The sequence below is a fragment of the Saccopteryx leptura genome, chromosome 6 (assembly GCF_036850995.1).
Source record: "Saccopteryx leptura isolate mSacLep1 chromosome 6, mSacLep1_pri_phased_curated, whole genome shotgun sequence".
NCBI classification, from domain to species: domain Eukaryota; kingdom Metazoa; phylum Chordata; class Mammalia; order Chiroptera; family Emballonuridae; genus Saccopteryx; species Saccopteryx leptura.
The window spans coordinates 136,225,374-136,248,568 of record NC_089508.1 but is presented as its reverse complement, the minus strand read 5'-3'; the positions used below and the strand labels follow the sequence as shown (position 1 = coordinate 136,248,568).

At 38.9% G+C, this 23,195-nt stretch overlaps 1 protein-coding gene across 1 annotated transcript; it reads right to left on the bottom strand.

The window, feature by feature from the left end:
• Positions 1 to 1,437: 1,437 nt before the first annotated feature.
• Positions 1,438 to 23,172, bottom strand: PSMA2 (proteasome 20S subunit alpha 2). The gene is made up of 8 exons (XM_066388369.1): positions 23,053 to 23,172; positions 9,517 to 9,593; positions 8,708 to 8,840; positions 7,185 to 7,307; positions 6,081 to 6,162; positions 3,907 to 3,980; positions 1,805 to 1,862; positions 1,438 to 1,716 (listed from the first exon to the last, which is right to left on the bottom strand). The coding sequence occupies exons 1-8, from the start codon at positions 23,091 to 23,093 to the stop codon at positions 1,600 to 1,602; spliced, it is 705 nt and encodes a 234-aa protein (XP_066244466.1). The 5' UTR covers positions 23,094 to 23,172; the 3' UTR covers positions 1,438 to 1,599.
• Positions 23,173 to 23,195: the final 23 nt, after the last annotated feature.

The following is a 23,195-nucleotide window of genomic DNA, read 5'->3' as shown; positions in this document are numbered from 1 at the left end:
ACTAAAAATCCTGACAAATGCTCTAAGACTTATCCTCCCTAAAGTTGGCTAACTTTTAATCAAAATCTTCTGAGCTACATTTAAATCAGAGAAATGCCTACTAGCTTTGTTGGTAAGAATGACACTCATAAACTCTCCGTATGTTCTGTGAACCAGACTAATGATGTGACTTCTCTTATACTAAGATGCCTTAAAAAAGACAAAAAGGCTCCACTGTGCCTTCACATATAATGAAAAGAGTTCAGATACTCTAAATTTGCTTAAGTGTAATAAACCTTAATTAGCAGTAAAAATTCTGATTACTTTGAGAGTACATTTAATGAAGAAGTCTTATACCATAGTATTGACACTTAAGTATTAGTACAGCTAGTGCTCAACTTACGACCACGATTGGTTCTGACAGACCAGTCCTAACACAATTTGGTCGTAAGTTGAGTAGGCTATATGTACAGTACTGTGAAATGATGTTATAAAAATCTTTTAAGTCATATTTTATCATAATTTTCTTTCATTATTGTTATATATCATAATTTTCTTTGTTCATTTTATGCCATTTGTATCATCTCTACACCATTTTGTTTTTTATTTTTACACTCGTCAGGTTTAAGTAAAACACTGCATTACCAGTACAACTGGTTTATTATTTGCAAAGACAATTTCCTCTTGGTAGACATCTTGGGAGGGGTTTGATGAAAAATATCCAAGACACAAAACAAAAATTGCTGTACCGAGTCTGGGATAACAGTTGAAATGGTGCACATGGAGATGGTAGTGCTGCCGGAAGCTGGTCCGCACTGTCGTAAGCCCAGCTGGGCAATGCTTGCGCTGCCAGACGCAGAGCAGTTGTGGCTAGCGACTGTGGTCGTAAAGTCGAATGGTCCTAAGTTGCGTAGGTCTTAATTTGATCAATATTTGTATTTTATTTCCAGCACTCAATATTTGTATTTTATTTCATCCTTAAATTAAAGTCTAGGAGAACTAAGGCGCTCTTTTAAAATACACTTACCTACTTGTGATGGAGAAACAAACAGGAACCACACATAGCTTCTTACTTACATTATTTCCTAAAGGAGACTATTTGGCTTAGCACTCCTCAAAGTTCCAGTGCTATCTCACAGAACATCCTAGGGTTTCACTGATCCATATCAAATGGTTCCTAAGAAACATCAATGCTTCCTACCTCGTCTTATGAATCCATGAAAGTCTGCAGAATCTCTTGGCTCTAAAAGTAGTGTTTACCTAAATCAGCATTTTTCGTTATTGACGCATAGACAACATCTGGTAAGTAGAAGGGTAGTAAGATTTGAGTTAACCTAAATGGAAAAAAAGGGTGATTTCACCACTGTGTTGTACAATGTAGTTTCTAGAAATCAACTGTGATAAAAAGCAAGAAATAAACTATTTAACATTTTTACTAACTCCTAAAAAAGCTAAAAGTTGGATTTAACAGTTTATTATGGATTTTAAGTATCATTTTAAAAACATCGGTCCATTAAATCATGTAGAAATAAGTATGCAAAATGTTTGCAAAATAAAACATTCATGAAACATGTTAAGTATAGAGATTATATGAAATTCCAGATCTTTCAGTCTTCATTATTATGCTATGGCAGCCAAGTAATCCTTAACTTCAGTTGGGGTAAGCCTCCTAAATCCAGCTTCATTGCAGATTCCAACTTCTATGTTATCCTCTGTCATTTGCCCTTCAAAGCTTTCCTATTTATGAAGGAGGAAAAAATGGTCAATTTTCCAAACAATTAATTATAAAATCATTGTAAATCCAACTGTTAGATCGTGAACTAACCTTTAGGGTTAATATGGCTGTATGAATGGCATCTTCAAGTTCTAGATCTTCATTATATCTAAAGAATTAAAAAAAAAAACACAATAATTTGCCTGACCAGATGGTGATGCAGTATATAGAGCATCAGCCTGGGATGCTGAGGATCCACATTTGAAAGCCCAAGGTTACCAGTTTGAGTAACCAGTTTGAGTGTGAGCTCACCAGCTTGAGCATGGGATCATAGACATAACCCCATGGTCGCTGGCTTGAGCCCAAAGGTCATTGGCTTGAAGCCCAAGGTCACTCATTGGCTTGAGCAAAGGGTTACTGGCTCAGCTGGAGCCCCCCTAGTCAAAGCACATATGAGAAAGCAAACAAAGAACAGTTAAGTTGCCACAATTATGAGTTGATACTTCTCATCTCTCTCCCTTCCTGTCTGTCCATCTGTCTCTATCTAAAAAATAATAATATAATAATTTGTGGACCTATTTATATTATTTATAATTATTTAAACACAATGATAGCAATAGCTTAAGACTTTAAAAAATTTAAAACACTTAAAATAATACTAAGTTACAAATTCTTTTAGTCACTTCATTGAGATAGCTATCCACAAATAAAACTGACAATATGCCTGACCTGTGGTGGCGCAGTGGATAAAGCGTCGACCTGGAAATGCTGAGGTCGCCAGTTCGAAACCCTGGGCTTGCCTGGTCAAGGCACATATGGGAGTTGATGCTTCCTGCTCCTCCCCCCCTTCTCTCTCTGTCTCTCTCTCTTCTCTCTCCCTCTGTCTCTCTCTCTCCCTCTCTCTCCTCTCTAGAAATGAATAAAATAAATAAATAAATAAAAACAAACAAACAAAAAAAACTGACAACAATTTAAGGTGCATTCCCAAAAACATGCAGAGTGTAACTCCAACATGAGTTCATTTTAGGAAACTTCTTTAAGTATAAATAGCTCAATATAATCAGAATGTGGTGACAAATTATAATACTTTTTCAAAAATAACAGAAAACAGACTTTTGCTAATCTTATGTTTGTACTTGTAAATTCTAACTTCACATGAAATGTTTTAAAGTCATTAATAGCCCTGGCCGGTTGGCTCAGCGGTAGAGCGTCAGCCTGGCGTGCGGGGGACCCGGGTTCGATTCCCGGCCAGGGCACATAGGAGAAGCGCCCATTTGCTTCTCCACCCCTCTCCCCTCCTTCCTCTCTGTCTCTCTCTTCCCCTCCCGCAGCCAAGGCTGCATTGGAGCAAAGATGGCCCGGGCGCTGGGGATGGCTCCTTGGCCTCTGCCCCAGGCGCTAGAGTGGCTCTGGTCACGGCAGAGCGACCCCCCGGAGGGGCAGAGCATCGCCCCCTGGTGGGCAGAGAATCGCCCCTAGTGGGAGTGCCGGGTGGATCCCGGTTGGGCACATGCGGGAGTCTGTCTGACTGTCTCTCCCCGTTTCCAGCTTCAGAAAAATACAAAAAAAAATAAATAAATTTAAAAAAAAATAAAGTCATTAATAATGAGTAAAAGGAAAAGGGAAGTGCTTTAAGATCCTAAAATTGTTTATTAATTAATACCAAGTCTAAGACTGTTAGCAATATAAACATTTATACATATAATATTATGTAGAAATGTACCCAGAAAGTTCACCTGTTAAAGTGCATACAAATGTTTCCCATTCAAAATGTAGGACATTTTTTGGTGGACTATAATAATGCTGCATCTAGAATACAGCTGGAAATAACTGAAAGCAATTCACTGCACTAGGGCAGTTGACAGCAGATTTTTATATAATACTCCATTTTTTATCAAGCATGTATATCATATATTTACCATAAATACCAGGTATTTGGCTTCACAATTTCTATTTTTGTCATAATATAAAATGTTACCACTTATATTATTTAAAAATTTTCTTCCCAAAAGTTTTCTCCAAATCCAATTGTCTTTTCTTTTTGATAAAAAGAGGTCTTAAGAAATTAGCAATATTACCACTTAATATATTAAAGAATAGGGAGCCAGAATGGAGAGTGGGTTTTTTTTTTAATCTCTTTGGATTCATGATACTATCTAAAGAGAGCTGAAAACCATAAAGTTTGTTAACAAATCCAGTTAGGGTGAGCCTACCTTTTCTCAAGGAAAGTTTTCCCATTCACATAGTTCTTCCCCATTGCTGTGGCTTTCCAGGCAAAGTAAGCTCCCTAATCAGGAAGGCAAGAAGAAAACTCATATTTTAGATCATTAATCTAATTATATTGCCCTGCCATTTTTTTTTTTAAATTCAGAGAGAAAGAGAGAGAGAAAGAAAGAGACACATACACAGAAAGGGAAAGGGGGGAGAGAAAGATAAGAAAAAAACATCATCTCATAGTTGCTTCACTTTGGTTGTTCACTGACTGCTTCTCATACGTGCCTTGATTGTGAGGGGGCTCAAGCTGGCAACTCCACACTCAAGCCAAGCCCACGCTCAAACTGGAAATCTCGAGGTTTGAAACCAGGGACCTCTGTGTTCTGTGCTGATGCCCTATCCACTGCCACCACTGGTCAAGCATCCGTGCCATTTATTTTTTAGCTGTATAATTTGTCTCTAACTTCTAAAGTCACAAAGTAGGTTATTCTTTTAAAGAAAATTACAGGGATAAATAACAAAAAGGCATGAAGAAACTTTTAAAAGTTATGGAGTTCAGTATCTTGATTGTGGCAATGGTTTTCTCAGGTTATTTACATACCTCAAAACTTATTAAATTGTACCTTTAAAAGTGTGAAATTTATTATACACAATTTATGTAAAAAAAGCCAACTAAAAGGAACTGAGGTTAACTTAAAGCAAACAAGTGAGAATAATATTTTAGCTTACTCGGATTGAAGGGCTCTACAAAAACAGTCATATATATCTGAAAAATGGTGCTCAATTCTCATCACTGGTGAATAAATTAATTAAATAAAAGCAGCAGCAATATCATAACTTCACTTGTTGAAAAAATAGTACACATACAGCCTGACTGGTGGTGGGTCAGTGGGCAGAGCATCAGCCTGGGATGCTGAAGTCCCAGGTTTGAAACCCTGCAGTCTCCAGCTTAAGTATGGGCTCATGACTTGAGAGCAGGCTCACCAGCTTGAGCACGGGGGGTCACCAACTTGAGCACAGAATCAGACATGATCTCATGGTCGCTGGCTTGAACAAGAGGTCACTGGCTCAGCTTGAGCCCCAGTCAAGGTACGTATCAGAAGCAATCAACGAACAGCTACAATGCTGCAACCACACACTGATGTTTCTCTTCTCTCTCTCTCTTCCTGTCCCTCTCTAGAAAACAAAAATTATATGCATACATACACACAAATACCAAACGTATTTTAAAAGAAAACAACTGCCCTTTAGATAAAAGGAAAAAAGTCAAAAAGATGAAATCTGGATTCTAGTGATGATGATGACTTCTGTACCCACTGGGAAGGAAGGTAAGAGGGCGTATCATCTAGACTCAGAAATGTGTTAACAAAGTTCTCAAGATACTTAAGTTTTCTGATTAAATTAACAACCAACTGAAATATTTTTCTTTGCCTTTTCAAATTACAAGGATAGATCATAAGACCTGGGTTAAGTGACCCTGTAAATATCTAATGATCCATATAAGATGAAAGATCAGTTCCTAATCATGATTTTTGTCTTCCAGTTCTCCTCACAACAAATGAGACAGATGCAGAGTTGCAGTATCCTTTATGAATATCTTTTAACTTGGAGACCAATCCTCTCCTTTACAGTAAACAAGTCATCCATTTTACAAAACAAGACAGTATATCAATGTTTACACAGGGTTAGACATACTCAAGTCAGCCCCAAGATTAAACAGCAAAGATTAAAACACTATCCTCTAGAACAGCGGTTCTCAACCTGTGGGTCGTGACCCTGGTGGGGGTCGAACGACCAAAACACAGGGGTCGCCTAAAGCCATAGGAAAATACATATTTATTATACAATACAGAACCGCTGCTCTAGAACCATAAACAGTAACAGAATTCCACAAATTTAAAAAGATCTGATAACTATTTCAACAAATCATTCAATTATGTGAAGTTAATAAGATGGAAGAAAAAAACAAGCAGAACTGATGTAGCTTTCTTACTGAAAAGACTGAATCACCACCACTTCAAATATGCAAATAAATACGCAGTACTTTGTGCTGTCTAAAGCCCCAGATGAAAAGACAAAATATTGTTAATTTAAAATTCTCTATGGTCATTTATTTTCATTAGATATTAAAGGGGCACTTTAATATATCTCAAATATATCTGATGATACTTACTGATGGATCTGACTGAAATAAATATGGCCGTCCCTCATTCCAACCGCAAATTAGTAAGGAAACTCCAAATGGACGAACACCACTGAAGAAAAATAAAAATTACTTGGAATCTTCACATTGTTAAAGTCAATCTAAGTAAGATTTTATTAATATTCTCAAGTAAAGCAAATTATCAGGTAAACCAAATTAGACTTGTAAGTCCCTTAAAAAGTACTTAATATCTTTCTGAACCAATCAATTCAAAATGAATTCTCTTTGTGGTACCAATGAATAGTTAAATCATTCTGGTAACTAGAGTGACACAAATACTGAGTTTAACTTTATATGGAATAACATTCAGTGTCCTAATAAAATACAACCTTCAACAAATGCAGCTTTTCCACTGGCATTACAAATCAGGAACTACCTTTACCCTACCTCATCCATGTTCACACCCAAACTCAAGATTAAAATGAATATGAGATGATAATTTCTGATCGGGAAGATAAACTTGGAAATAATAGGGCTGTCCGCCTATAAAGAAGCGTTTTAGTAATTGGCAAAAGAACTTTATTTAGAAGCTGCTTCCTGCTGCTTTCTCCTATTGTATGGACAAGAAAATATTCAAATTTTTTCTTTAAGAAAATATTCTAGACCTGACCAGGCAGTGGTGCAGTGGACAGAGCGTCAGACTAAGAAGCGGAAGACCCAGGTTCGAGACCCCGAGGTCACCAGTTTGAGCACGGGCTCATCTGGCTTAAGCAAAGCTCACCAGCTTGGACCCAAGGTCACTGGCTTGAGCAAGGGGTTACTCGGTCTGCTGTAGCCCCACGGTCAAGGCACATATGAGAAAGCAATCAATGAACAACTAAGGTGTCGCAACGAAAACCTGATGATTGATGCTTCTCATCTCTCTCTGTTCCTGGCTGTCTGTCCCTATCTATCCCTCTCTCTGATTCTCTGTCTCTGAAAAAAAAAGAAAATATTCTAGCTCCAGTTGAGAAATTATCACAGTGATTTTCTCTACTTGTTAAGCAAATACAAGATCAGTAAGTTCTCTTTTTACTTTTCTAAAATGATTTTTTTCTAATTCATGACACAGTTCAAGTAATAAAATCAACTTACCCTGACTGGGTATATTCTTGCATCACAGAAGCTACTCTCTGTACAAGCTGAGCTGTGGGAATGGGTTCTTGGTAAACAAGGTAATACTGCTGAGCTAGTTTTCGAGCTCTGTGCACAAGCACTCTAACAAACAAGGAAGAAATATGGCTTAATTACAATTAAGATATTGTACTACTCATTCTCCTTCTAAAAGTATATACATACAACACAAGTTTTACATATATCTTGTTAATAGTAGCTGTCTCCTGGAAAGCCAGTCTTGCCCTTATATGATTACAGTTAATTTATAAGAAAATATCACAGAGAAAATGAGCCATAGAAGATAAAGAAAAGGCAAACTGAAAAAATAAAAAAACAAACTAGGGGTACCAGTCAGCTTAATAATAACAGATTTAGTGCTCACAATGTGAGCTTCATTTCTCTCCATGGTTTCAAGACTGTGCTCCTAACCCTAAGGGCAGTCACTCTATTGTTTTATATCTCCATTCAGCACACACATACACCTGCACATGTGAATATACATACACAAAATCAGGCAAATTTTTCTCACTCTGCCTCAATCTTTTCCACAGACTGCACTTCAAAGAGTGCCTCTGAGAAATTAAGGGACCCTCCCCAAAAAAGGGGGGAGGGGACAGCAAAAAAAGACATAACTTTAAAAATATAAAATTTATCTAAAGAATATATACTATATAATAATCAAACATATAGCAAGATAAATAGGATGTACCTTTACCTGCTCATATACTGCTGATATGAACCAAGTACATTACCCCTATACAATATTAACATCCTGGTCCCTCTTAGTTCATTCTGTCAGTGGTAGCACACTGAGGCATCCCTTCAATTCAATAGCAATAGGAACCACTGTTGTGAAGCCACATCATATTCCAGTTACACTGTTGCTTTAAATTTATTCAAGTCAAATTCTGACTCTACCTATCTTGTTCCCACACAGAATTAAGAATGAAGTCATACTCCTTTTATTGTTAAATGCCATACATAGAAAGCTGTTAATCTCTTTCAACTTGCTGGTGCCCTAATGTTATAGGATTACTTCCTCTCCTCCTATAAAAGGAATGAACAGAAGATCCTGAATGGCCATCATACTCAGTTACTTTCAGTGGCCTTTGAGAATTTTGTCCTTTTACTAAAACAGAAACACAACGAAGTTAACTCTGCATGGTGATGCTTTCTTTTTCTGCTGACTTTTCAAAATATAGTTGATTACACTTTTTTTTTTAACTTGTATTGCTTTTATTATTTTTAAAATGCATTAGAAAAGAGCAAAGCCCTTGAAGACCAACCCTTGGATGGTAGAAAAGGGTTTGTGATCAGAAGGGAGACACTACTAAATATAGGTAAGAGAAATAGGTACTATATGTATCTTCTCTTTCACAAACCAACTTGCATTGAGCATCCTCCTTAAAGTAACCCTCAGCCTGGTGAGTGATGCTGCTGTTGTTACACACACACACACACACACACACACACACACACACGAATTGGTGAGAAAGCAGCACCTGTAGTCTGGGCCCATGCCACTGTACACCATGCCTATGTGTTTGGTGATCGGCTCCACTTTGTGTACACTTCGCTCATCATACAGAATGGATTTCTGTTTCTTCTCTGTTGCTAATACCACACCATTTGCAGCTTAAAACAAAAAATAAATGTTTCATTAAAAGACTGCTTCAACAGTTTTTGAATATAGCTACACTTCATCCATGTCCTTACTTTTAAAACTCTTCTTCTGGATTTCTATATCAAAATGACCTAAGAAACAACATTAAAATAATTTTTCCCTCAATGGTTATCTATATACACTAAGAAATTACTACAGCTAACAATATTACACAACTTTTCTTAAAGTACTCCAGGACACCTAAGAGTCCGTTATGTTTTAAAATAATGAGATTTTTACCTACTTGGCCTACTGTTCTTATAATATGAAATTTAAAATTAATGACTTTTTTTAGAAGGTATCTTTAAGTGTTTTAAGTAACCTTTTCTAAATTAAAGAACAGATAAAAAGTGCCAGAGAATAGTGATATATAATCAATAAAAAGAAAAAGAATATTCAGTTATCTGAATAGGAAAAACTATAGATTATCACAACTAAAAGATAATGGTGCTATATTTATTTTGAAAAAAATTATAATCACTATCATAGACTTATTACTTTCTTTAAACCAGAATACTGTAAATTAACAAAATGTACTATTTAAAGTTACGCCGTCCCAGATACTTATTTATAAATGAATTACTAATTAATTCCATAAGATAGGATAACTATTAACAGACATCTGAAATGAATGAAGTATTTAATTACCTTTAATTCCCACTGAAGGGGCTCCTCCAGCTACAGCAGCCAAAGCATATTCAATCTGGACTAGTTTACCAGATGGGCTTAAAATAAAGAAAGGTACTTGTTACAATTCAGACATTCTCAAAGGGCAGATATATAGGTCAAATATATTCATCAAAACCCAAGAAATAACAAGACTTCACTAATTTCTTTCTTCTGATTGTTTTTTCTTGTCTACCACTAAAAGGAGTATCATTACTGTTGCCTTTCACCACTTAACTCAATCTTACGATTTTGGGCAAGTTATTAAACTTCTCTAGTCTCAGTTTACTCATCTGTAAAATGGGGATAATAGTACTATAATAGTTATGTTCAAAGGTTGTGAAGATTAAATGAAGGATTCCAAGATGACAATGGAGTAGGCAGACATTCCAATTGCCACCTCCCAAACTGAATTACCACTTAAAAACCAACTTTAGACTAAAGGAAGAGGAGTCTATAACCAAGGATCACAGAAGAAGCCACACCAAGACCTGTAGGAAGGGCGGAGATGCGGAAAGGGCTGCCTCAGTCCCGGGAGTGAGCAGCGGCTGAGGGTCCAGAGGGAGTCTCACTGTGGGGAGGGTCACTCTGAGAGGTGTCGGTCCTCAGTCCAAGGCCTGGAGCCCCAGCCTGGAGCTCCAGGGACTACAAGAGGTGCCCATAAAACATTTCGAGGTGAAAAGAGCTGGGTTTCTGTCTGTGAGAAAGAGACGGAGATCTTGGAGACACAGGATCTGTCTTAAAGGGCCCACACAGAAAATCGAGTTCACAGCCACTTACCCAGGGCTCTGGTGGAGGGAGAGCTGAGAGGACTAGAGTTGCATGAGGAGAGTGTAAAGTTGGAGGCCCAGGGAGAGATACTGTAGGGGACAGCCACCAGAACCCCTGTGCTGAGTCATTCTCCAATACTGCAGTCATCAAATTTCTTCAGTGGAGCAGTCACCTCTGAGCGGCATCAGCCTGGGGAAAAGCAACTGCTCCACCCTCAGGAGTCTCTCCTACCCCAGTCAGGGTGATGGGTCATTCTGAGAGTCCAGGAAGCAGGGAGCATGTCACTGACTCAGTTTACTGGTGTTGAGGCCTAAGCTTTCCCACATGTACTCCCAACTCTAAGACTGGTACTTCCACCTCACAGGAGACTGAATGGAAACTGTCTGGACTGCAAGCAGACCACCTCTCTGGGTCTCAGAGGCCATGCCCTACTGAGGTCTGTGAAAAAAGTCTGGACAGACTGATACCTGGAGCTGAAAAGCAGAGCCACACCCACCACCCTTTCTAATCCCTGAATTACCACAGGTTCTAGACTACCAGAGGTTTCTTTCAGTGGCAAAGCCCAAAAAGCAGCCAGCACAGAGGCTGCAGGAAGCAGGACTCAGGGAACCTTGGCTTTTTAAGCGGACCTTTCCCCAGGCCCAGAGTGAGTAAAAACCAGGCTAGGTGTGCAACTTGGTATTTCCATGTGCACCTGAGCCCAGCAGAGGCAGCACCAAACTGTGAATTGCTTGTAGCTCCAAGAAGGTTGTTGAGGGCCAGTTACAGCAGGCAGTGTCTCCCATTGGTCTGTGCTGGGTTCCTGCCATGGAGGCCCAGGGCTGGCGCATCCAGTGGCTAGGTGCAGAAAGCATCAGTTCAGGACCTAACAACCCTAGCTAGAGTGGTATCCTAAATCAGGGCTCCTCGCACCTGGCCCAGCTGAAGCAAGTTCCGCTCTCTGTGATCAGCACCAGCACAGTGGCTCATTTGCACTGGAGAGTGTGGAGCTTCACAGTCAGCCAGCCTAGATGCTGGATATCCTTCCCTGGTGGGCTAGACTCCACAGGGGGAAAGGAGAGAGGCTTGGAACATGGACATTTAACGTGTGGGTCCCTGTGAGTCTATTGTGGGATCTGGTTGAAAGGCTTAGCCACCTTTGGGTGGGAGGCACAGTCAGCCCCAGGAGAGGACTCTCTCAGTCTTCCTCCCTGAGACCAGGGCCTCATCAACTGTAAGAACTTCTACAGAGGGGACTGTCGGCCACAATTGGTCTGAACTGGCTGCTCACCTTATCAGGGAGAAATAAAATTTGAGTATCCAGTAGTGGCTGAGGGACTGAGCTCTGGAATAGGGCCTACCTTCCCTATACTGAACTCCTGACCGAGAGACCCCTGAGGTGGGGGTCCCACTAACGTTGTATTCCAAACCTTAGCTGCCCTAACCCACCAAGCATGCAACCTGTAGAGGGGTTGGGTAAGGTCAACCTAAGCCCACACTAGTCTTTCTACAGAAGACTCTGTGGGAAGACCAGGCAGCTATAAGAGGAGGAGCAGCTAAAAAGTGGAGACAAATCTTACGGAGCTTGGGACTTTTATGGAGCTGCTGACTTCTCTAAGCAGGAGGAAGCCAATCCTTACACATAGGTTGGCACCTCTTACACTACCCAGGCACAGAAAACACAGACACAAACAGCGAAAAGTGCAGTAGCTTCAGACAGGTTTCGTACAGCAGGTGACAAAGAGCTGATGTCAACCCAAGATCTAGAGTCAACACAACTGGTAGTGGGTGGCAGACAGCACCAACTCTAGACTCAGCTAGCTACATAAGCAGCATGACCAAAGGAGGAGTCTAGCAGGCAACAGACACTGTGGAGAATAAATACCCCCAACAGGACAGACATTGCACAGTGTGTGTAATACACACGATCAAGGTTAATCCTTAGAGCCAGCCAGCCTGAAGGGATAAACATACCCACAAAACGACCAACTGCATTTAATACTCAAATACTTCAAGACGGAAAATAGTGCCCTCAAATAGCATTCCGAGAACAAGGAAAACAGGTGGCCTGGAGGTCAGTACCACCAAGTCCATCTTCCTCATAAAGACACCACAAAAAGTTCAAAGTCAGACAGCACTACTTAATACACAGACAAAATAGGCAGACCAAGACAAGCGACCCAAATGAATCAATAACAGAAATCCCCAGAAAAAGAACTGAATGAGATGGAACTAACTACCAGATGCAGAGTTTAAAATAATGATTTTTAGGATGCTCAAAGATCTTAGATCAACAATGGACCAACATAATGAGCACCTACATAAACAGATAGCAAGCATCAAAATGGACACTAAAATCATAAAAAGAACCAGTCAGAAATGACAAATACAGTTTTAGAAATGAAGACTGCACTAGAAAGAATCAACAACAGGCTGGATGAAGCAGAGGATAGAATCAGTAATTTAGAGAAGATAAATGAAAGCACAGAAGCAGACAGCAAAAAGAAAAGAGGCTCAAAAAGACAGAGGAAAGTCTAAGAGACTTCTGTGACATCATCAAGAGAAACAACATCAGCATCATAGGGGTTCCTGAAGGAGAAGAGAATGAACAAGGGGAGGGAACATGTTTGAAGAAATCACAGCTTCCCTAAAATGATGAAGGAAAAAGTAACACAAGTTCAAGAAGCACAGAGAATCCCATTAAAGAGGAACCCAAGGAGGCCCACACCAAGATACATCATAATTAAAATGCCAAAGTTAAGAGACAAAGAATACTAAAAGCTGCAAGAGAAAAGCAGTTAATTACCTATAGAGGAACCCCCATAAGGATGACATTCGACTTCTCAACAGAAACACTTGAAGCCAGAAAGGATTAGCAAGAAATAGTCAAAGTGATGATAAACCAGAACCTACAACCAAGACTTGTTATATCCAGCAAGGCTATTGTTTAAAATTGAAGGAGAAATAAAGTTTCCCAGACAGAAAAAAACCTCAAGGAATTCATTACAACCAAACCAGTACTGCAAGAAATGTTAAGGGGCCTGCTCTAAAAAAAGCAAAGGAAAAATAAAATCTACAAAAAGAGGATTAGCCCTGGCCAGTTGGCTCAGCGGTAGAGCTTCGGCCCAGCGTGTGGAAGTCCCAGGTTCGATTCCCAGCCAGGGCAAACAGAAGAACCCAGCTACTTCTACACCCTTTACCCTCTCCTTTCTCTGTCTCTCTCTCTTCTCCTCCTAAAGCCAAGACTCCATTGGAGCAAAGTTGGCCCGGGCACTGAGGATGGCTCCGTGGCCTTCACCTCAGGCGCTAGTATGTCTCAGGTTGCATCAGAGGAACGGCCGGATGGGCAGAGCATCTACCCCTGGTGGGCATTCCATGTGGATCCTGGATGGGCGCATGCGGGAGTCTGTTTGCCTCCCTGCTTCTCACTTCAGAAAGATACAAAAAAAAAAAAGTATTATTGATTTAAAGAATAAAATGGGAATAAATACATATCAATAATAACCTTAAATGTAAATGGATTAAATGCTCCAATCAAAAGACAGGGTAGCTGCGTGGATAAGAAAACAGGACCCATACATATGCTGTCTATAAGAGACTCAGCTCAGAACAAAAGATACACACAGATTGAAAGTGAAGAAATGGAAAAGTATTTCATGCAAATAGAAATGAAAAAAAAGCTGGGGTACTCATACTTATATTTGACAAAATAAATTTTAAAACAAAGGCTATATACAGTAAGGGTTAAAGAAGGTCACTAAATAATGATAAAGGGAGCAATCCAAGAGAAGGATATAACCATTGTAAATATGTACGATCCTAATACAGGAGCACCTAAATATATAAAGTGGATTTTCATGGACATAAAGGGAGAGATCGACAGCTATACTATAATAGTAGGGAATTTTAATACCCCACTAACATCAATGGACTGATTCTCCAGACACCGAATTAACAAAGAAACAGCAGCCTTAAAAGACACACTAAATCAACTGGATTTCGTTGATCCCCAAAGCAGCAGAATATACACTCTTTTCAAGTCTTTATGATACATTCTCTAGGATAGACCACATGTTAGGACACAAAACGAGTCTCAATAAATTTAAGAAAATTGAAATCCTATCAAGCATCATCTCTGATCACAATGGCATGAAACTAGAAATCAACTACAATAGAAAAACTGAAAAACATTCAAACGCTTAGAAGCTAAATAGCATGTTACTAAATAACAAATGGGTTAACAATGAGATCAAGGAAGAAATAAAAAATTTCCTTGAAACAAATGAAAATGAATATACAACACAAAATTTATGGGACACAACAAAAGCAGTCCTGAGAGGGCAGTTCATAGCATTACAGGCATATCTAAAAAAGCAACAAAAAGCTCAAATAAATAACCCTGCATCGGAAAGAAGTAGAAAAGAAGAATAAAGCCTCGAGGAAGTAGAAGGAAGGAAATAATAACGACCGGACCAGAGTGGAAATAAATGACATAGAGGCTAAAAAAAAAAATACAAAAAAATCAATGAAACCAAGAGCTGGGTCTTTGAAAAGGTAAAGACGAACCTTTAACCAGACTCATCAAGAAAAAAAGAGAGAGGATTCAAATAAGAAAAATTAGAAACAAAAATAGGGAAGTAACAATGGACACCACAGAAATACAAAGGATTTTAAGAAAATGTTATGAAGATATGCCAAAAAATAGGACAACCTAGGTGAAATGGATAAATTCTTAGAAACATACTCTTCCAAATCTCAATCTGGAACAATTAGAAAACCTAAACAGACAGATTACAACAAATGAAATTCAAACAATTATCAAAAAACTCCCAACAAACAAAAGTTCTGAACTGGATGGCTTCACAGGTGAATTTTGGCAAATATTCAAAGAACCTATCCTTCTCAAGCTATTTCAAAAAATTCAAGTGGAGGGAAGATTTCCAAGCTCCTTTTATGAGGCAGTCACTATCCTCATTCCAGGTAAAGACACTACAAAGAAAGAAAACTATAGACCAATATCTCTGATGAACATAGATGCTAAAATTCTCAACAAAATATTAGCAAACATCCAGCAATACATTTAAAAAGTTATATATCATAATCAAGTGGGATTTATTCTGGGGAGGCAATGCTAGTACAGTACTTACAAATCAATCAATGCGATTCATCACATAAACAAAAGGAAGGATAAAAATCACATGATAGTATCAATAAATATAGAAAAAGAATTTGATAAAATCCAGCACTGATTTATGATCAAAACTTTCAGCAAAGTGGGAATATGATAAACGTCATCTATGACAAACCCACAGCCAACATCATACTCAATGGGCAAAAATGAAAAGCAATCCCTTTAAGATCAGGAACAAGCAGGGGTGCCCCCTTTCACCACTCTTATTCAACATAGTTCTGGAAGTAGACACAGGAATCAGACAAGAAGAAATAATGGGCATCCAAATTGGAAAAGAAGTAGTAAAACTATAATTCGTTGCTGATGACATGATACTATACATAGAAAACCCTAAAATTTCAGTCAAAAAACTACTAGACCTGATAAATGAATTCAGTAAGGTGGCAGGATATAAAATTAATATTCAGAAATCAGTGACATTTTTATACACCAACAATACAATGTTTGAAAGAGAAATTAAGAAAACAATCCCCTTCATTATTGCAACAATATAAAAATAAAGTACCTAGGAGCAAATTTTACCAAGGAGGTAAAAGACTTTTACTCAGATTATTATAACACATTGAAAAAAGAAATCAAGGGGCCCTGGCTGGTTAGCTCAGTGGCAGAGCGTCGGCCTGGCGTGCGGGAGTCCAGGGTTCGATTCCCAGCCAGGGCACACAGGAGAAGCGCCCATCTGCTTCTCCACCCCTCCCCCTCTCCTTCCTCTCTGTTTCTCTCTTCCCCTCCTGCAGCCAAGGCTCCATTGGAGCAAAGTTTGCCCGGGCACTGAGGATGGCTATGTTGCCTCTGCCTCAGGCGCTAGAATGGCTCTGATTGCAGCAGAGTGACACCCCAGATGAGCAGAGCATCGCCCCCTGGTGGGCATGCCAGGTGGATCCCCGTCGGGCGCATGTGGGAGTCTGTCTGACTGCCTCCCCGTTTCCAACTTCAGAAAAATTTAAAAAAATTAATAAAAATTAAAAAAATAAATAAAAAATGAAAAAAGAAATCAAGGAAGATACAAACAACTGGAAGCATGTATCATGTTCGTGGATAGGAAGAATAAGCATCATTAAAATGTCTATATTACCCAAAGCAATCTACAGATTCAATGCAATTCCTATTTAAAATACCAATGACATACTTCAAAGATAAGATCAAATATTCCAAAAATTTATATGGAACCAAAAAAGAACACAAATAGCCTCAGCAATCTTGAAAAGGAAGAATAAAGTGGAGGTATCACACTTCCTGATATCAAATTTTAGTACAAGGCCATAGTAATCAAAACAGCCTGCTACTGGCATAAGAACAGGAATATAGATCAACGGAACAGAACAGAGAACCCAGAAATAAACCCACGCCTGTATGGACAATGGATATTTGACAAAGGAGGTAAGAGCATACATTGGAGTAAAGACAGCCTCTTTAATAAATGGTGTTGGGAAAATTGGACAGGTACATGCAAAAAAATGAAACTAGACCACCAACCTACATCATTCACAAATATAAACTCAAAATGGATAAAAGATTTAAAGTTGTCACAAAACCATATTTATCTTTGAAGAAAACATAGGGAGTAATCTCTCCACTATCTCTCGTAGCAATATTTTTGCTGATTTATCTCCACAGACAAGAGAAATAAAGAACAGGATGAACAAATGGGACTATATCAAACTAAAAAGCTTTTGCACAGCAAAAGACATCATGAACAAAATAAAAAGCCAACCCACACAACGGGAGACTATATCTACCAATACATCTGATAAGGGGTTAATAACCAAAATTTATAAAGAACTTCTAAAACTCAATACCAGAAGGTATATAACCCAATTAAAAAATGGGCCAAAGAACTGAACAGACACTTCTCCAAAGAGGAGATACAGATTGCCGACAGGCATATGAAAAAATGCTCAAAGTCACTGGTCATCAGAGAAATGCAAATTATAACCACAACAAGATACCACCTCACACCTGCCAGAATGGTTCTCATTAACAAATCAACACACAGGTGCTGGCCAGGGTGTGGGGAAAAGGGAACCCTCCTGCACTGCTGGTGGAAATGCAGACTTGTGCAGCCACTGTGAAAAACAGTATGGAGTTTCCTCAAAAAATTAAAAATCGAACTGCCTTTTGACCCAACTATCCCAGTTTTAGGAATATATCCTAAGAATACCAAATCACTGATTCAAAAGAAGATATGCACCCCTGTGTTTACCGCAGCACTGTTTACAATAGCCAAGATATGGAAACAGCCCAAGCAGTGGACAAGTAGAGTAAAAAGCAGTGGTACAGATACACAATGGAATACTACACGGCCATGAATAAGAAGGAAATCTTACCTTTTGCGATGGCATGGATGGACCTGGAGATTATTATGCTAAATTAAGTAAACCAGGCAGAGAAAGACAAATATCATATGATCTCACTTATATGTGGAATCTAATCAACAAAGTGAACTAACAGAATAGAGGCAGAGGCAGGGTCACAGGGACCAGAGGGACAGCTGTCAGAGGGAAGGGTGATGAGAAGATGGGATCAGAGAAGGTGAAGGGATTAGTGAAATTATATATACATAACACATAGATACAGATAACAGGACAGTAAATCCCAGAGGGAAGGGAGGAGGGTATTAGGGGGAGGGGGGCACAGGGGGTATAATGGGGGACATGGAGGTGGGGGCTGAGGGAGTTATATAAAGTGGGACACTTGAATCCATATTAACAGAAAAATTAAAGTTAAAATTAAAAAAAAAAAAGATTGAATGAGGTGATTCCTTTTGTTCAAGCACAAAATTAGCAGTAAATAAACACCAAAATACAAATGCTATTAAGAACATGAATGTATGTTACATATCAAACAACAGCATCTATTTCATGTGGGTGGAGTTATATATATTCGTTCTAGAAATTAGAATGGCTTAAGACATGAGACCTATGTATCAGTCACAATCAAGTATGTTCTATATAGTATGAAACTATTTCTGTAAGTCATGATGAGATGGTTATATGTCACACATCTGGTTCCATGGGTCTGGAAGCCAAATACTATCCCCCAAATAGCTTTTTAGGTTATACTTCAGTTGAATCTAGTTGTTGAATTAGAATAGGTGTGGCCAACAGTTTTTGCCCCCAGGCCAGATTAGAAAGAAAACTTTTTTTCATGGCCCAGACAAAATATTAAAATTAAAAAATGTTAAAAACAAAAACGATTTAAGTAAACAAAATTTTATCATGTAATTTGTTTATCAATAAATATAAGTAATTTAGTACAACAAATTAACAAAAAAACTAATGTGACATGTTGAAGCACTCTGCATTGCCTATTATTTTTTTAATATCTGGCTAATACTTGTAGTAGCTATTCTTAACACAGCCTCCAAATGTAAATCATTCAATCTTGATCTTGTACTTTTATTGAGATTCAGATTAAAGAAAAAATTTGTTCACAAATATAAATTGAGCTGAAGATTACTAAATATTCCTTGGCAAGTTTTTGTAAATTTTCATATTTTCCATTATTCAACTGCTTATAAAAACTACACAGACGAGTACAAAAGTTGTAAATCTTTATAATGGAATTTTTTTAAAAAATAAGGAAGTATCGCAAATCCATTCGACCAATTATTGGAAGTTAACTCTAGATTAGTGACATGCAGAATTCTTTTCCGCGTATCACTATCTTCTCAAATATCTTGATTTCCAATAATCAAAGATGCTTCTGCTTCTGAGTAGCTGAGATTTTAACTTTCATTGTTGTATAAAGGTTAGATATCGTAGTTTAGGTATAATGATTTAAAAGTACCACATTTCATTTCCACAGTGCATTGTGTGGAGAATATTAAAAATTTAATCGCGAGCCACATAAACTCATTCCATGGGCTGGATCCGGCCCGCAGGCTGTATGTTGGCCATGCCTGAGTTAGAATCATTATATATGTCATAGACCAACCATCTTATTTTATAAAGTCCTCAAGTGAAAATAATTATTTAGAAGTGACAAAGCTAGGTACATAGCTCTAGTTTACTACTGGAAAGATAATCTTGAGTTTCAAAAAGTAACATCTCTTTTATCTTCATAAAATTATGGATACTCTGTCATTCAAATCTCAGATCATACTATCTCACCTTGCTCCAGACACACAGACTACAGTTAGATTTCAAAAACCCCTTTGACAAGCTAGTCCGTTTGGAATGAATGCATTTCACCATTATCTGGTTAGCTCTTTCCTGGTCATCCTTAACCCTTAATAAAAATGTCATGTCTTGGGGAAGCTGCCCTGACAACCCCCAACTAGGTTGCATCACATACTCTCATTTCTAAGGTGTCATATACTTCCCCTTTGAGTAAGAGTCATCATATTTGAATTTTTTTTATATTTGTCTTCAACAAAGTGTAAACTCTGTTCAGTCAGTATTCCAACACATAACTTATTACCAGGAGTCCATAATCATTTGGCTGACGAAGACACATCTAGACCTACCTAAGAAATATGCCTAGAGGCAGTAATTTAAAGATTCTTAAATGACAAAAATTAGCTGACTTGAGCAAAATAACATCAACAGGTATTTAAATGAAAAAATTACACTGTGCGTTTTCCTTTAAAGGTCACTATTTCAATTATCATATCATGTCATTCTCGGTCCATCCCATCCAGCTTTCAATTGTTCAATACCTACCTAGTTCAAATACCTCTAAGGAACATTTGAAAGGCTTAGGTAAACTTCAAGTTACCTTTTCTCTGTTCACCTGTATACACATTTATAACTGCCTTTCTATATGAAAATTCACTAATTTGTGAGCTCACTGACCAATCTCTGTATTCAATTATGCCCCTAAACCCACTCCAAAGCACCAACATAACTGAAATAGCCTTCTAAATAGTTTTCCTCCCTTCCATCTTTATTTCCATCCCCCCATCTAGAATTACCTTTGAACCATTTAAGTTAAATTCTGTAACTTCATGTTTTACTTAAAATAAACTTAACTCTAGCCCTACAAGATTGGACCTGACCCACGCTAACTCCTTCCTCACTATAATCTAGCTGTTAGAGTCTAGCACACAGGCCTTATATCAATTCCTAAGAGTTCAACCTCTTTCCCAACTTTAGACTTTTCATACATGCCCTTCTCTCTGTTTGCAACTCTCCCTACCCCTAAATTTTCAAACATTTGGCTCCTTTTCATCCTCCAATCTGAAAAATTACTGTGAAGCACTGGCCCTTCCTGACTTTGACTACCCAGTCTAAAGTTATGTTCCTTCCTTACTCTTTTTTGTAAAAATTTCCAAGTAAGGAAAAAACATTTTTCAGAATGCAATTATAGGTACTAATTTGTTTCCTCATTTACTGTCAATATCCTCAATTGCATGCAATACACAAGAATACCTTTTTATCCTAGTTGTCAGTTCCACAATTAATAATTTTTCATTACAACTGGCTAGAAACAAATGTATTTTTTTTAAATATAATAGAGTTTAACCATCATATGAAAAAAACAAATTTATTTTCTTTTTTCTTTTTTTTATTTATTGATTTTAAGAGAGGGAGAGACAGGAACACTGCTCTATTCCTGCATGTGCACTGACTAGGGATGTAATCAGTAACCTCTGTGCTTTGAGACGATGTTCTAACCAACTGAACAATCAGGCCTAGGTGAAAAACAAGTTATTTTAAAACTAAAGTTTATTATTAAAAAATTCAGTTCATGGCCCTGGCCGGTTGGCTCAGTGGTAGAGCATCGGCCTGGCGTGCAGAAGTCCTGGGTTCGATTCCCGGCCAGGGCACACAGGAGAAGCGCCCATCTGCTTCTCCACCCCTCCCCCTCTTCTTCCTCTCTCTCTCTCTCTCTCTCTCTCTCTTCCCCTCCCACAGCCAAGGCTCCATTGGAGCAAAGTTGGCCCAGGCGCTGAGGATGGCTCTATGGCCTCTGCCTCAGGTGCTAGAATGGTTCTGGTTGCAACAGAGCAACACCCCAGATGTCAGAACATCGCCTCCTGGTGGGCATGCCAGGTGGATCCCCGTAGGGCGCATGCGGGAGTCTGTCTGACTGCCTCCCTGTTTCCAACTTCAGAAAAATACAAAAAAAAAAAATTTCAGTTCATAATGATATATGGTTTTATGTTTCAGCTCCACTAGGATTACAATTTCTTAAAAATAAAGGACCAGGTCTCCTTTATTCACAAATAAAAACAGTTGACTACTCGACAAATATTCTTTCTTTGTATATTAGACCCTTTATTACAGAACTAATTTCATTCAAAGGTTTAAAAATAAAGGCCTTCATTTATTGAAAACTGTCAAGAGCAAAGAAGGTACTTTAGTAGTTTAAGAAAACATTTGATGGTAATAAACTATATTAATTTTGTCATCATATAGAACCGAGTTTGAATGTTAACTCAAGTTATTTAATTTGTGCCAGCTGTGTGGTTAGCCCATCTTTTTTTTTTTTTTTTGTATTAGCTCATCTTTTAAGATGTTGAGATAATGTTTGCCACACATGGCACTGGAAAGACATGCACCCACGCAGGAAGTACTCAACAAACTATCCCGCTTACCTTCGGCCCTTACATAGGAATAGATTTTAATTAAATGGAGCCTTACTGATCGGTACAAAATGGTCAACTGAACTCCTCCCTGTCGGTCTATTAAAAATCTTCGGTGAAGGCCTGACCAGTCGTGGCGCAGTGGATAAAGCGTCGACCTGGAAATGCTGAGGTAGCCGGTTCGAAACCCTGGGCTTGCCTGGTCAAGGCACATATGGGAGTTGATGCTTCCAGCTCCTCCCCCCTTCTCTCTCTCTGTTTCTCTCTCCCTCTCTCTCTCCTCTCTAAAAAATGAATAAATAAAATGTTTAAAAAAATCTTCGGTGATGGTTTTCATACATTGGAAACGTCTGTTCATGTCAATTGTTTTAAAAACAACTATACAAGCCCTGGCCGGTTACTTATTACTTTAAACCGTTGTTCTGAAATACAATATAAAAGTCTACAATCTTTTTTAAAAGGAGACATATCGCCCTCCAAAACACACAAAAAATTCCCGCAAATGTAGCCTAGTAGTTTGGGGTCCACAAACACTTAAGTTTAGCGTTTTCATTTTTAGTCCCTAAGCTCCTAATGGGGGAATAGAAGAAACCGAAAGCAGGAGATTTCGAAAGACACCAGTACCGACCGGAGACTGACTCGGACCGAACTGTGAAGCTGCGTTTTCCTGAGACCAGACCAGCAGTCCGGGCTGCACAAGTGCCGCGTCAGGCCTCCGTGGGCCGGGAAGGAAATCCTGAGCTGAGGACTCCGGACAGAACTCAGCCAAAGCTGCCTTTCTCTAGCCTACAGAGCGAAAGCCACTCCCTGGCAAAGAGCCGCAACTACCCACAGACGCAAGGTCGCCTGGTCCCCCGACCTGCGCTCCCGCGGCCTCCTGGTACCGCTGCTCCCCGGACGCCAGCGGGCCCAACAAATGACTTTGCAAATTCGCGTTCCCACCCCAATCCCTACTGGGCGCTCCGAAAGCACGAAGCAAAAAAAAAACAAGCCGTAAAAAACCCGGTCGGCGAAGATCCTGCAACCTCAGCTACGCGGAGAAGAGCCATACCTGAATGTAGTCAACGAAAAGCTGTACCCGCGCTCCGCCATCTTTATCAAAGGACTTCCACACACCTGCGCACTGCGAACGGCTTCTTTTCACTTTCCTCCGGCGCCTTCCTTTCTCTCCGCGATTGGAGGAGAGTCAGAGCG